Source organism: Mesoplodon densirostris, chromosome 10 (assembly GCF_025265405.1).
Source record: "Mesoplodon densirostris isolate mMesDen1 chromosome 10, mMesDen1 primary haplotype, whole genome shotgun sequence".
NCBI lineage: Eukaryota > Metazoa > Chordata > Mammalia > Artiodactyla > Ziphiidae > Mesoplodon > Mesoplodon densirostris.
In genome coordinates, this window is record NC_082670.1 from 4856444 (window position 1) to 4870617 (window position 14174).

The 14174-nt window shown below is 54.3% G+C and overlaps 1 protein-coding gene across 2 annotated transcripts; it reads right to left on the bottom strand.

The window, feature by feature from the left end:
* Positions 1–587: 587 nt before the first annotated feature.
* Positions 588–9293, bottom strand: NRN1 (neuritin 1). Of its 2 annotated transcripts, none has more exons than XM_060110884.1 (3): positions 9008–9293; positions 4758–4902; positions 588–1755 (listed from the first exon to the last, which is right to left on the bottom strand). In XM_060110884.1, the coding sequence occupies exons 1-3, from the start codon at positions 9060–9062 to the stop codon at positions 1527–1529; spliced, it is 429 nt and encodes a 142-aa protein (XP_059966867.1). In that variant the 5' UTR covers positions 9063–9293; the 3' UTR covers positions 588–1526. The 2 variants fall into 2 exon arrangements, with proteins under 2 accessions (XP_059966867.1, XP_059966866.1); XM_060110883.1 differs by lacking the exon at positions 9008–9293 and adding an exon at positions 5965–6281.
* Between the last annotated feature and the right edge of the window lie 4881 nt (positions 9294–14174).

The window sequence follows — 14174 nt, forward strand, 5'->3', positions numbered from 1 at the left end:
TTATTCGTGGATGTTTACTTCTCTGTAAGGCCACGCGGGCCTATAAATAGGGGGGGTGGAAGCAGCTCGACTGCCAGATCGATAGGCCCCATCTCCTCGCCATTTCAGCTGAGCTGTCTTACTAATTATGAAAGGATTCACCTGATCCCTGCCAGGGACCACAGCGCCTGGCCCCTCTGAGAGAGCCCTTAATGGTGGTTCCTCCGCAAGGAGCCCCTGGTCACCGCAGAGGAAGCGGCGTGTCGCCGGGAGGACGCGGTCTGCGGGGCCGGTCGTTGAGGCTCCGACCCGCGTGGGTGTGCGTGTGCATTGTCAGCTGCGCGCAAGCCCAGTGCCCCCAGACCTCACCTAGAAAGGATCCTTGCCGTTTACTTATTTAAAATATAACCTCCCCTTTCTCTTAAGTAAACACAATTTCAGGGACGTGGCAAGGTGTCCTGGTGGAGGAGGGTCTGCTTGAAGATGGTAGCTTAGCAGGTGGCTTGTGAACAGGTGAACTTATCATCTGGCATCCTGTGTCCCTTCAGGTAACCCCGAGAACTCGGCCAAGAAAGCAGGCTTGGGGCAGGAAACAGACGACACCCCCATTTCAAACAATAACTTTTATTTTATACTTCTCTATACTTTGTAGCAAATTTTTTTGCTGAATTTAATTTATAATAAACTTTTTAAATTACATCTCTCTCTTTTTTTAAAATCAAGGCTCTTTTATGTCAAAATCTTTTTTTAACTATATTTTAGATTGACATTTAACATCCCCCCCCTTGTGATCTATACCATTGGATATTCAGGTATTACTGTATGTGTAACAGCTAAAACAAGAGGGAAAATCAAGGCAGTGGACTTGGAAAGATGCATCAACACGAGCAGGTAAAGCTTAACCTCTCAGTGATTTCAGCAGCGTTTTTTTTCTGGCAGCCTGTATCTCTAACCCGAGGTTTCCTCAACCCCTCTCCTCTCTCCCTCCTAGCCTTAAAACACAAGGCCAACAATCCGTCCTTTCACTCTTCTCGAGGAGAAATGTGCAGTGGAAATGATCAAAACAAGATACTGTGTAAGAAAGACATGAGCGTGAATTATTCACGAGATGCTTCTCTCTTCAACTCATTCCCCTGGCCTTCTCCTCTCCTCTCTTTCCTATTAGGAGGAGCCCATAATTTGTCATGTATTAACATGATTAATATAGTAGGTGGCCCAGGGCCGTTCCTGAGATTCTTGTGCCAAAAAATAAAAATTAAAAAAATGGGGTGGGTTTGCCGTTTTCGTATTTCTGTGGGAAGACGGACTGAAGCTGAGGTCCGATTTTGGCTGTGCTTGCTTGCTCACTGATCGGTAACATTTGGCAAATAAAACACAAAAAATCAAACGAAATCAAAAAGAGAATCAGGATTTCCCACAATCCTATATGAGTGTTTTCAGCATCACAGAGAATCACAACGTCCCCAAAGAACGAATGGATCTTCCTCTCGATTTCCGGGAGCATGGCGTGAGTGTGTGTGGGCGCGCGGGGGAAGCCGGCCCCGCGCTCAGAAGGAGAGCCAGGTCGCTAAAGCTGCCAAGAGAGACGCCAGGAGCACGGAGAGCGCCGGAAGCAGGGACCCCGCCGCCCCGTTGCCGCTGCCGCAGAGTTCGAATAAGCTGCCTTGGATGTTGAGATTTTTGGATTCTTTTCTCAGTTTATCCCACATATCTTTCGCCCCTTCCTGGCAATCCGTAAGGGCTGTGACCGTGCAGCTGTGGAAATCCTCCCAGTATCTGGCGAGGAACAGAACAAAACAGAAGCGGGTTCACTTTGGGCGCGGGAAGGACCCCGGGCCTGCGCCCCGGGCAAACCTGCCGGCGCCCCCCTCCGACCCCCTCTCCGCCGGCCCGGCGCCGGGCGGGGCCCGGTGGGCGCTCCCGGGACCTCCGCGCAGCCTGGATGCCGCTGACCGAGGTGGAGGCCGCCCCTTCCCTCTCTGGTTCCGCGGCCCGGCAGCCGGGCCGCGCCCGCTGCGCCGCGCTGGCACCTCGGCCTGCGCAAACAGATTGCTGGGCCTCCGCGGGCAAAGCTAGGAAAACAGTGCTAAGCCTCGCAAGCTGCGGCCCATTAATGCCTCTTGGCTTGCAAGCGGGTTGCTTGCTCGGAGCACGGCCCTCCCCTCCGGGCTTCCCGCTTTCTCCTCCGCCCGCCCCTTCTGTCTCCCTCCCTCCCTCTCCACGCCGCCGCGCACTCTCCCCGTGGCCTTCATTCTCCTCCGCTCCTCCTTTTGTCTCCCGCTCTCCCCTTTCCCCTTCTTCCCTCTCCCCTTCTTTGTCTTCCTCCTTTTCCCTCCCATCGGTTTTCCTCTGTTCCGTTCCTCACTTCCTCCTCCTCCTCCTCCTCACTTGCTTCGGTCCTCCGTGGTCCCTCGCCTTGCTCTCCACGCCGCCCCCGCCCCGGCTCTGATTCGGTCCGGAGACTGCGGCCTGCCTCTCCTCTCCACGGGCTCGGTGAGTGTCAGCGCCCGGGCCCCCGGGGCTGGCTTCCTGGCCTCCTCCAGCTTCCTCAAACCCCAGAGCTCCGGCCCTGCCCTTCCCCCTCTCCCGAGGCTTCTTCGTGGCCCTGGACCTCCGCAGCCTTCGGGGTGTATTGCCAGCACCCCCAGGCCCGGACTCCTGGGCCGGCGCGGTGCCCGCCGCTGCCAGCCTTCGAGGGACCCTACTCCCAGCCCTCCCCTCTCGCCTCTTCCCAGAGCCCCGCGCCGAGCTCAGCCCCTCGCTCCTCCTGGACTCGACTCCGAGCCCCGCCCCACAACCTTCCTCCAACTTGTCCTTTTTTTTTTTTTTTATTGTCCCCCTTTCTTCTGAAAACCCAAAATAGATCTCGAGACTAAGTATCATTCCAACCCGTGATCGATTCCTGGGGCGCTGTCTCCTTTCGGGGCTGGGGCGATCAGTGAGCCTCGGGCCGGCTCCCACTTCGCCCGGGCCCTTAGCGCCAGGTCACCAGGGAGGCCCCTCCACGAAATTTGGTTGTTATTTTCTCCCCTCTCTCCTTTCTACTCACTAGCCTGGCCTGTAAGCACGATGTATCCTGGTTTCCACCCCCACCCCATCTTCTGGCTGACAGTCAAGTTATAAATGCTTGTTGGACTGCCTTGAGCTCTGGCTGTTTTCTAATGACCTCCATGAGTCTCTGATTTATGAGGACCGGGGGGCCTGGGGTGCAGGGCTTCCAGGTTCCTCAATTTGTAATAAATACTGAGATTTAGAGAAACCGAGAGACGGCAGGACAGCTCTCTGCATAATGACGCCTCCCAAAGGATGTCTAAATCTCTCCTTTCCTTATGCATGCCCAGATGGGGACAGGGCCTTCCTGGAAGAGAGACATGGTGGAAGACGACAGAATCCAGGTGGCGCTGAGAAGAGGTGAGCTTCAGTGCCACCAACAGTGTGGGAGCCTTGACCCAGCTGTGGCTGCCACCTCTGAGAGGGGCCCACCTCATTTCCATTTTCCAGGACGAAAGTCCTGCTAAAAAATTAAAATAGCTTGGAATAACCAAGTTCTGGCAAATGATGGAGGATTTGAGAGCGGATCCGTATTTAACCTCTTGTCCATTGTTATAGGTACATTTCTTACCTATCATCAGACACTTAGGATTAAAGTAGGTGGGTGTGCCTCCCAGACCCAGCCTTTTGTCCCTTTCCTGATAGGAAAGTAGCAGCCACTTAGCCGCTGTGACTTCTGGTGGCCACCAGGGTATTTAAGACTGTGTGTAGCAAAATTAAGGATGGTGCAGAAAATGGTCACTCGAACCTATGGGAAACAAGGAACACCTTTTGCCTTGGCTTTATTGGAAGGGCCATTATGGGGGTGGGGAGGGTCACAACTATTTTTGAAAAATAAAGTAAAAGTGTGTGTGCGTGTGTATTGCAGAAGATGGGAGTATTTCTAAGGTCTGCAGCAGCTAAAATGCGGCTGGTCCACCACAGTAGGGCTCTGCTACCCTCATTTGCCAGTGGGAGCTGTGCTTTCCAGCCAAGCTCTGGAAAAACGCCACTGGGCCTGTCCATGAACTCCCTCCTGGCCTGGCCTGGGGACACCTTGCAGATGCAGGAGGGAGGGGGGAAGCAAGAAGGGTAACTACTCTAAAGCTCCGAATTGGCTACCAACTCCGCAGAGGTGATCACTGGACATCTGGGACATGCTCCTCTTGGGCAAAGTCATTGGCACAAAACAAAATATTCTTTCCGTCTCTCTCCTAGAAAGAGGAAGAGGGATCCGCACTCCCTTGCTGCTCGCGAATTTTCTTGGCGGGCACCGGAGGGGAGTTTTATTAGAGGAAGTGGACAAAATTGGGGAGTGCCTTTCCTTTTAAGCGAACCTAGTAGAACTACCAAAAACGCCTCTCAGGCCAAACCAACCGTTCTTCGGGAAGTGCTCATTCGCGCAGCAGGAAAGGGAGACGAAGACGGCCTCAAAGCGCAGCGAGGAACTGCCAGCTGCTCTCCAAACCCTCGTCCCCGGTTCCAGCGCGTGGATTGCGCGCGGGTCAGGCTGCGGAGGGTGGGACTGGGCCCGGCGGAAAGGATCATCCTCTGCCCATCCCAGGCCACAGGGTCCCCTTGGGCGGGGCAGGCCCCGGCAAAGGCCTGAGGGTGGGAGCCAGAAGGTGAGAAGGCGCGGATTCGCACTGGTGCCAAATACAGACCGCCGGCGGGAGGCGGGGCGCCCTCCCACCTCCGCAGCGTCCCCCCCACGAACGGAAACCTCGAGGGCCAGAGAGGACACTTACGTGCACACGGTCTTGATGTTGGTCTTGTCATCCAGGCCCTGCGGGTAGTTGGCCATGCTGTCGCCCAACTTGAGCAAACAGTCCGAAAAGCCCTTAAAGACCGCATCGCATTTGCCCGCTGCTCTCACGGCCTGCACCAGGTACGCTGCGGGGAGGAGGGGACACCGGTCAGCAGCACCGCGACCCCGCCCCGCAGCCCGACGGCCCGCCCGCCTGGGCCCGGCGCGCCTCACCCCGTCCAGCGGTGTCCACTAGCGCCCGGGCTCGGGGAGCGCCAGGTCCAAAGGTGAATGAACGGTTTGGCCCGAGAACGAGCGACCCGCACCCAACTGCGCGTCTCCTGCGGATGGCCGGTGCGTGAGCGGGTGGACAGGGGGAGGCGAGGCCATTCCTATGGTGCGAGTCCCTCCCGCATGTGGCTCCGTCTCTTTTTCTGTTTCCATCGCCCCCTCTTCTCACCTCCCCCGCCTCTTTTATTTCTCTCTTTCTCCTCACGCCCTCCTTCGTTTCCCAGCGCTTCCCCAGCGAGCCCGTCAAGGCTCTCCAAGTGAGATCTTCCCTTTCTGAGGCGACGGAGGGGGTCCGAAAGCACAGCGCGGGGGCGAGGAAGGGGCTGGGAGGCGGCAGAGCCGGGGGCCGCGCAGCCGAACCGAGCGCCACGTCGGGCGAAGAAGCCTCGGGCTCGGCGGGCGCTCAGCAAACACTGCTGACTGAACAAATGAATAAAGTCGCTGGAAGCTACCAGCAGCCACCGACATGGATTGTTTCACTCTAAGACCGACTGTCTACCATGCAGTGTGCGTTCCTAGTGAGGTCCTCGCCCCCCGACCCCGAGAGACTGGGCGAGGGGCGACGAGTGGTCTGGGGCAGTCGCGGCCCGGCAGGGTCAGGATGTGTGTGAGCTAATGACCCCGGGTCACCTCCGCGGAGGCCAAACCCGTGAGGCCGGCCCCTTACTTCCCTCCGCCTCTATCCGCGGCTCGGCTCCCCCTGGAAAGGCCGGTCACCACTCCCGCCAGCGGGGGGCTGAGACCCTTCCTCGCCAGGCCCCAGCAGTGCGTCTCAGGGCCCAGGTGGCTGCCGCCAGGGGCTCTCGGCCTCCAGCTCCGGGCTCCCTCCATAGAGGACCGGGATCGCAGTCGGGGCGGTGGGAGGAGGTGAAGGAGAAGCGGGGTGGGGGGGGAGGAGGAAGAAACCCAGGCCGCACCGAGGTCCTCGCTCCTGGTCTCAGGTCGGCCAGACCCCGCGGCTCCAGGCGGCCGGCGCGCTGCCGTGGCCATTTCTCTCCTTCCCAAGGCCCACGAGCCGGGCTAAAGATTCCGAGGCGAGCGGCCAAAAGCACCCGGGACCCCAGGAGGGCGCGCAAGAAGCGCAGATCTGCGCTGCTGGGGCGAGGGGAGGGGAGAGAAGGGGCGAATCTTCTCGGAATCGAAATCGGCCTCCAGTGCCCGGACCCTGAGCGCCGGGCCCTTCCCGGCAGTGTTCAGGGCGCCGCGGCTCGCGTGTGGGTGTCTCCGGGGAGGACCTCACCACCCTAAGCCGCCGGTGCCCAGGCCAGAAGCAGGCGAGGGGGAAGGTGACCGAAGCTGCAGAGGCCTCCGAGAGCGCACCGTTTGCAAATTGCTGCAGGAAGAGCTGGGCGGGACTTGCGCTTTCTAATCCGGAACGGGAAGCTCTGGGGAAGGGACTCGACCTCGGCTCGGGCAGATACATAAACCTTTATCAATCTCCCGGTCCCCCTACGAAACAGTAAGAGCCCTTGCGACTTCAAGTGTCAGCTAGAACACTGAATAAACGAATCTTTGTTCCAACAGAACGCGGTCCGGTCCCGATGAAAGCAACCCTGCGCGTCGCCCTCTATAATCCGTACCACAGATGCTGCTTTGCAGCGAGGAAACGAAATAAAATACAGTCCATCCGCCCTGCCGCCCCGGCACCCAGTCTCTCCTTACCCCTGACCTCCACCCCCAAGACTCGGTGGTGAAAAAGTTGCCCCTAAGATGCATTGACACTATGTTAAAGGAGAATTGGGGTTCGCCGGGGTGGGGGGCGCGGGAAGCGCTCCTGTCGCGTTGTCTTTCCGGGGGCTGCTGGAGGAGAAGACATGTCACAGCGCGCATGTGTGTGTGTGTGCGCGCGCGTGTAAAATAAGAAGTCGTGAAAATTTCTGTTTTTTTTTTTTTTTTTTTTTTTTTTGCAACTGTGACTCCGCGGTCTCTGGCTGGCTGGGGAGGCCGGGGGCTTGCGCGCGGGAAGTGTTTCGCAGGCTCACGCCTCCGGGCAGGGGGCAGCCGGCGCGACCCTGTCCTTCCTTCTAGAACCCTGGTTCAGCGAGGCTCGGGCGGGCGACCCAGGCTACTTCCCCGTTCTCTGCGGTGTCCGCGTCTTGTGCCTTTTCCTTCCGTTCATTCATTCGTTCGACCTCTCATTCATTCCAAACTTCCTCCCGCCTAGCCTTCATTGGCCGTCACCACCCCTCCACCTTCCCGTCCCTGCCCCACCCCCCGCTTTTCTTGCCAAATGTCAGTGATTTGGGACAGTTCCCAGCCGGGAATTAATAAAGATCGAGGCTGTGGTGCGGGAAAGGGCAGACATTCGGGAACAAGTATGCTCCATTGCAATTCCACAGCCAACAAATGGTCATTTTCGGGCCGAGGTTACTGTGTTCCAAGCGTATTTCGCATACACAATCGCTGTCTTTTTTACCCCATCCATAGTAAGGTTATTTCCTACCGGGAAAGCATATTACAACCCCTATATCAAAAACAACTGCTGTCGCCTGCTCTCTAAAAATCTGCAGGCTAACTGCAAAAGCCACATCCAGTTATTTCCAAGATTTAAGGGATTTGCTGCAATCAGAAATGTTCTTTATTCATTGCAGCTCTTTGCACTAATGTCAAAGATTCAAAACAGCAAATCGTTTCTTAGAATTAAAGGCAACGTCAACATCCTGCATCCACACATTCTAAAGCCCCTACAATGTTCATGCAAAAAAACCCCAGATACTCAAAATCATGTCAAATGCATAAAAAACCCACTGCAAAGAATCCATTTTAATATGCAGATAACGCCAAAGCCTGTTTCCTCCACATTTCTCGTGAACAAACATGTTATGCATTTCATCTCTTGCCCCAAACCGATTCCCTAAAGCCCCTCCACCCCCCGCAATACTGCAAGGATTTGTCTGCAAAGAATGCTACAGCCTGAAGTGACAGGCACCAACAATTCCCTCGTCTCCAGAAAACCCGTTTGAAGAGTTTCTATTTTTTCTCTTGTCCATTCTATTAATAATCTGCTTCACTTTCACTTTTAGGCCACATTCATTAATGCTCTGACCCGCATCAGGGAAGGGGGTTTTCTAGTGCTCCCTTCCATAATGCCTTCTTCATTTTGGATGAAAAAATGTGAACTTTTAAACAACGACAGGGTAGCTAGGACTCAAGATTCCAGAACATAAAATGGGGACTATATAAACCCACCCATAATCAGTCCCAAACAAACAAAAATAACAGGCACCCAACACGGCATATTGCAAGCACTTCTTAACCCCTTCTTATATAGAAAATACTGATGCCTATGTGGAAAGGAACAGGCAAATGAGCATAGAAAATTATATCCACATATATTTAGCTGAACTCAAGCTCCTCAATGATAAGCATATTAAAAGACGTACTCTGGGGTTCCCTATCCTTCTCAACTTGCCCCCCAGCCCGGTCTGCGTTGCCCGGTGTGAATGCTGCAGCTAGGATACTGGGGCTGGTGGGGGGGGGGCGGGAGGATGACAAAGTTCTAAATGCTGCAGTCTGAACCCCAGAATATCTTTGCTTTCTGCACATAAACTTTCCAGTTGTAGCTGCCTAGCCATCTTGTTCCTGCATTCACCTTTTGACCCTTAAAAATAATACCTTGCAGTATCGCAGGGACCAGTGCATTTCCCCAGAGAGCACCAAACCTGGTAAACCCAAGAGAGGGGAGCAAAAACGGACGTGCGCTTTGGAAAAAGGGGGGGAAACCCCTCCAGAAAACGCCGGCCGCACACATTTCCTGGCGAAGGTTTGGAGTCTCCCCCGCCCTTTTTTTTAGAAAAACCAACCCGGGACGCGCGAGTCCCTTGGAGCCCATGCTCCCACCCCTGGAGGTTTGCCGACTTCTCCGCACCCCCGGGCGGCCGCGGGCCAGTCGGTTCCTTTGGGCACCTCGGCCCCGGCCGTCCGCCGTACCTCCTCGAGCCCGGTCCGCCGGCCACTTACCTATTTGCACCGCGAGGATCAGTGAAATATATCTGCCGTTCAACTTAAGTCCCATCCTACGTTTAGTCAAACCATTGGCGACCGCAGACCTTTAAATAGTTAGTTTAGAGAACGCGGGGGAAAGCTGAAAAATAGGCATTGCCAACAAGTTCCAGGAGCGACGGAGACTTTATGCACGGGGAAGGCAGAGGGAGGAGAGAAAGAGAGGGAGCGAGGAAGAGAGAGAGAGAGAGAGCGAGAGCGAGAGAGAGAGAGAGAGAGAGAGAGAGAGAGAGAGAAGGAGAGAGAGAGAGAGAGAGAGAGAGAGAGAGAGAGAGAGGCTGAGGGAGAGGGGGAAGTGCTGGGAATGGTTCACTCCATTAGGAGGGGCGGAGGAAGTACAGCCTCACGCCCACGAGCAGGCCTGACGTGGGGGATGACACGGAATGATTTTTTTCAAAAAAAATAAAGACACCTTGGTAGAGAATCGCCATTTATAGTCATCAGAAGCTCGAATTAATCAGTTATCTCCAATTAATGTGCGATCCGAACGAATTCTCGCCTCTCGGAGGTGACCACTTCCCCAGCCCCGCAGCCGTCCCCCCGCCTTCTCGCTGTTCCCGGGCCCCCAACCCCGCCCCCTCTCTGCGCAGGACCGGGGCTCCCTCTCCCCTCCCCACCCGGAGCCGGGGAGTCCTGGCGCGCCCACTCGATTGTTTCAACCTGCTCCCCCCTCCTCCACCAGCAACTCGGCGAATCCAGCTCCCTCCCTACGTTGCAGCGGGGTTTAAAGGAGCGAGAGCGGGAGAAGGGAAGAAGTGCTCAGCCGGCTCCGTAATTCGACAGCCCCCTGGGCCGCCTGCCCCGCTGCACTGGCCTACTCTCTTCCTCCAACCCTGCAGCTGCACTCGGGGCACAGCCTGAAGCGCGTGAGCACACACACGCGCGCACGCCCTCGAGCCGAGCGGAGCGCCCCAGACCCTCCCGCGCACACGGCACGGGAGCGCGCTCACACGCCCAGGCCCGCGGGGTTTATTTTAATCTGCACACGCGGGGGTCCTGAAATATACACCTCGCGTCCTCGGTGACGCCCCCGCGGGCGAGGGGCCGCTTCAAGAGGCACGGCGACACTTGTATTGGGGAGCGGGGAGAGCAGGGAGGAAGGAGCCTCTGCAACACTAGGGATTCGGACACTAGGATTTACTGACTCGCAGAGCTTTCGGAAATTTACGAGGCGATCGCTAGTGTGAGGGGTTCCTTCTGATCCTGATGCGCCTCTTAAGGTTATTGTTGGGCCGCACACACACGTACACACACGCACACACGTACATCACGTACGCACACGCACACCCGCGTCCACACACACCTGCACTGTCTTTTGATTCTCGGGCGCAAACCCTGTGTAGACGCAGCCTTCTCTGCAACCAAGTGCTTCTGCAGCTGCGCCTGTGCCCGCGCGAGGTGCTACCGCGACAGCGTGAGTTAAGGATGAGAGAGGAACAGAGCTATTTTCTTTCTAAACGCGGTTAGGCTTTGGTTTCCTTCCCTTTCTCTGCACCAAAAGAAGCCTAAATCCTAGCTTCTTTAATCAAATGCTAAGGAAGGAGCCGGCCGACTTTGAGCCCGTGAAGAGAAAAAAGAAATGAAAGATGAAAAGGACCCGCTAAATCTCCCAAAATTACAGGAGAAAACAAGATATTAAGTAAGCGGTAGATATGCAGACGGATGAAGGCGATATCGAATCGAATCTGCTTCTCCAGGCACTGTGCCACCTGCGCGCCCATCTCTTTGGAGATGCAGAGACAGAGAAAGGGCGAGAAGGGGGCAAAACAAGGGCGGTGGGACGTGCTGTGGAGGCTGAGGGGATGAAGGGGGGCGCGGGGGCTCTGACTGCGGCGCTTTGTGACGCGGAACGTCTGCGCAGTGTGGCCCCTTCCCCACATCCCGTAGGAGCGGCACACCCAGAGCTGGGGGCCCGAGGGCCAGGGCCCGGGGCCTAGGGGCGGGGCCTCGTGGCCCCACCCTGTTGACGTCACCAGGCGGACGGGCTGGGCGGCAGTGGGGGTAGCCTTTCCAGCGTCCAGGGGCGGTGTGGCATCCCCGGGTGTTTCCTTTCCCTGCGCTCTGAGGCTCCTGGAGGAGCCGAAAACTTGGGCGGCCAGGGGGCGGGGCGGGGGCAGGTGGCGAGAGGCGGGTGTCTCTTGGAGCCGCCCCCGACGGCCTCCAATGGCAAGGCGAGAGGTTGGTCCGAGGGGCGGGGCCTCGGGGAGCCGCAGTAGGCCCCGCCCACAGCCCCGCCCCACCCCTCTGGGCCCCGCGCGTGCTGCCCGCCAGGTTTATCCTTCCTCCGCCCAGAGTTGGGGCGCCGGCTCCGAGCCCAGACTGTTGCAGGGCCCGACGGGGGGCGGTGTGAGGCTTTTTGCCCCTAACGTCCTTGCCTTTCTCCTGCTCACCCACCCGCCCACCCCCTCTCCGGATCTTACAAAACGTCGTTTTCTGAGAGTGCCCTGGGATTTCCCCATCCCACCCCCTGTCATCCGAACTTGGGGCGTTGGGGGTGTGCAAGCTGGCAGCGCTGAAGGGCTAAATAAAGCAGAGTGAAACAGAGGGCGGGCGGTTTGCGCGTGCGCACGGCCACCAGCTTCGGGTGGGCCGGTCCTGGGTCCCAGCCCATCCCGCGGGGTGGGGCGCGCCGTCGCTGGAACCCCCGCTGGCCTTCCCTCCACTTTCCTCCATGTGCAGCCCAGCCTCCCCTCGCTGGTGAGGGTCGTTTGGAAAGTGAGGAAGTGAGAGAGCAGAGTCAGTACCGCGCATAAACGATATTGGGGTAAATGGTTGAAAGCAGATGCTAACAGTGTTTTTTTTTTTTTAATTCTTAATTTTAAAAGTACTGGTCGTTCTGCCGTCGGGGCTCCAAGAGAGGTTGGTTTTTCCTAATTCCTTTATTAAAGGATAATGAAGTCCAGGGCTACCAACGCATGCTGGCTCTTTAGGGACATTGCGGGCAACATCCACGGTTGAAGGTGGCCTTGGCGAAGGTTTCCTCCTTTCTTTTCTTAATTTGAAATGTCCACTCCACATCATACTTGAAGCGAAAAAGCAGTGGCCTGGCCGAGAGTGGGGAGACGCAGGTCCTAGGCCTTGTGTCGTCAGTAGTGCGGTGACCTTGGTCTGTCCCCACGCTTCTCTGACTTGCAGTTTGGTAATCTGAAAAAACAGCGGAGATCGGACTGCGACCTGATCTCCAAGGCGGTTTTCGCCTTCGGAGTTTTGTGGACTGGAGGTTTTCTAGAATACTGTGGATGTGCAGCCCAAGGAATAAAGTCCATGCAAGGATGCTTGTTACAGGTGCCTTCTTGCAAAGGGCACGTTTCCTTTTGATAAGCAATTTCATTTAAAGTTAAAGAAATGTGTGCAGTTCAGGATTAAAAAAACAAAAAAAAATTGGTGCTGTTTGGATCTGCATATCAAAATGAGCCAGAGGTACCCCTCCCCCCCCGAAAGTAGGTCTGCATAATTAAGGCATAAATGTGCAAAACTCCTGTCCCTAAAACTGCCAGAAAGAGACCAAGTCTAATTTGAAGCCTGGTTGGCACCACCTTCCTTTCTCGGTTCAGGGTCCTGCAGCTCCCCCCAACCGCACGCCTCCGCCCCCAGCGGCGCATGCAATGTTCCACACACTTGCGGACACCAGGTGCAGGTGCGTGTGTTCTTGCACTGGTAATAGGGCAAAGCATTGAGCCAGTCCATTTCCCAACTCTCTCTACCAATCCCTCCTAAGTGGACTTTCCAGATGCTACCATTTTAAAAACACCTCTTTGAAATTATTTGCGAGAGCAGTTGCCTGGTCTACTAGGAAATCCTACCTCTTCCTGGGTCAGAAAAAAACCCACTGCTATATTAGAATGGATTGCTCTAAAGATACATCTCTCTCATAAATTTAGTCTGTCATTTTTTGTACCTTCAACTAGAGTCCTTAATCAAAATATGAATATTAATGTATATAGTTCTTTTATTTAAAATGACGACAACTATACCATATTTAAATAATCATGTGAACCCAGAGGGGGTTAAATTTTTTTCGAGATGTGGTGGTAGAGTCCTAATAAAAACCCACCTTGGGAGGCTTGGGTCTCCCTTTGCATCTGCTACTTGGTAAGGTGATTTTTCACTTTTTGATCACTGCTTTAAAATTAGTTGAGACTTCTAGGGCTTAAATATATGGCTGGCAGAAGAAACTTGATTTTAATGCAGAAATCTGAATCCTGGGAGCAAATGTTATGCTTGAAATGTATGCGTGTGATTAGCTTTCTATTTCACAATAAATACTTTATTTTTTAAAATTAACATTTTTATTATGAAATATACTCACAGAACAATGCACAAAACAGAGCTGCACAGCTCACTAATTTGTCACAGAGTGAACATCTATGTGGTCCCCATTCACACTGAAACAGAACAGACATGACACCTAAAAGCAATCTGTATTCCTAGATAAGATCCTAAATCAAAAAGGTCAGAGAAATCGTTGGGACAGTTAGCAAAATTCGATTGTGGTCTGTGAATGGGACATTAGTTGATACTAATGTTGATTTCCCAATTGAGGAGTTGTAGGGCGATCACACAGAAGGTTGTCCTTGTTTGGGGGGGGACACACACTGGAGTACTTAGGGGAGATGAGATGTCATACCTGCAGGTTGTTCCCATAGGATTCAGAAAAGGAATAGCAGTAATGGAGATAAATAGACAGCAGTGAGAAAACACAATAAAATGTTAATATTGGGGAATCTTTGGGTGAAGGGCTATGGGAGATCTTTGTCCTGTTCTGGCAATTTTTCTTTATGTTTAAAGTTATTTCAAATGAATTATTTAAAAAAATCTCCTCCAGGTGGTTTAAGGACTTAGATAGTGCCCCGCCCAATAGCTTTAACAACTAAGTGAAATATACATCAATAGATGAATATTCTTAAACTTTAAATAAGCATAAAAAGCGTGAGCTGGAAATGATTGACAAATTTGACCATGAAAAACTTTTGCTCATAAAGTAACACCTTAAAGGAAAGGAAAGGGCAAATTACGAAAATCACCAAAATCACCAAAATTGGTAACAAGAACTAAAGAATTCCTGAAACCAATTTTTTAAAGCATGCACGCATGCACACACACACACACCCTGAAATAAAACTGG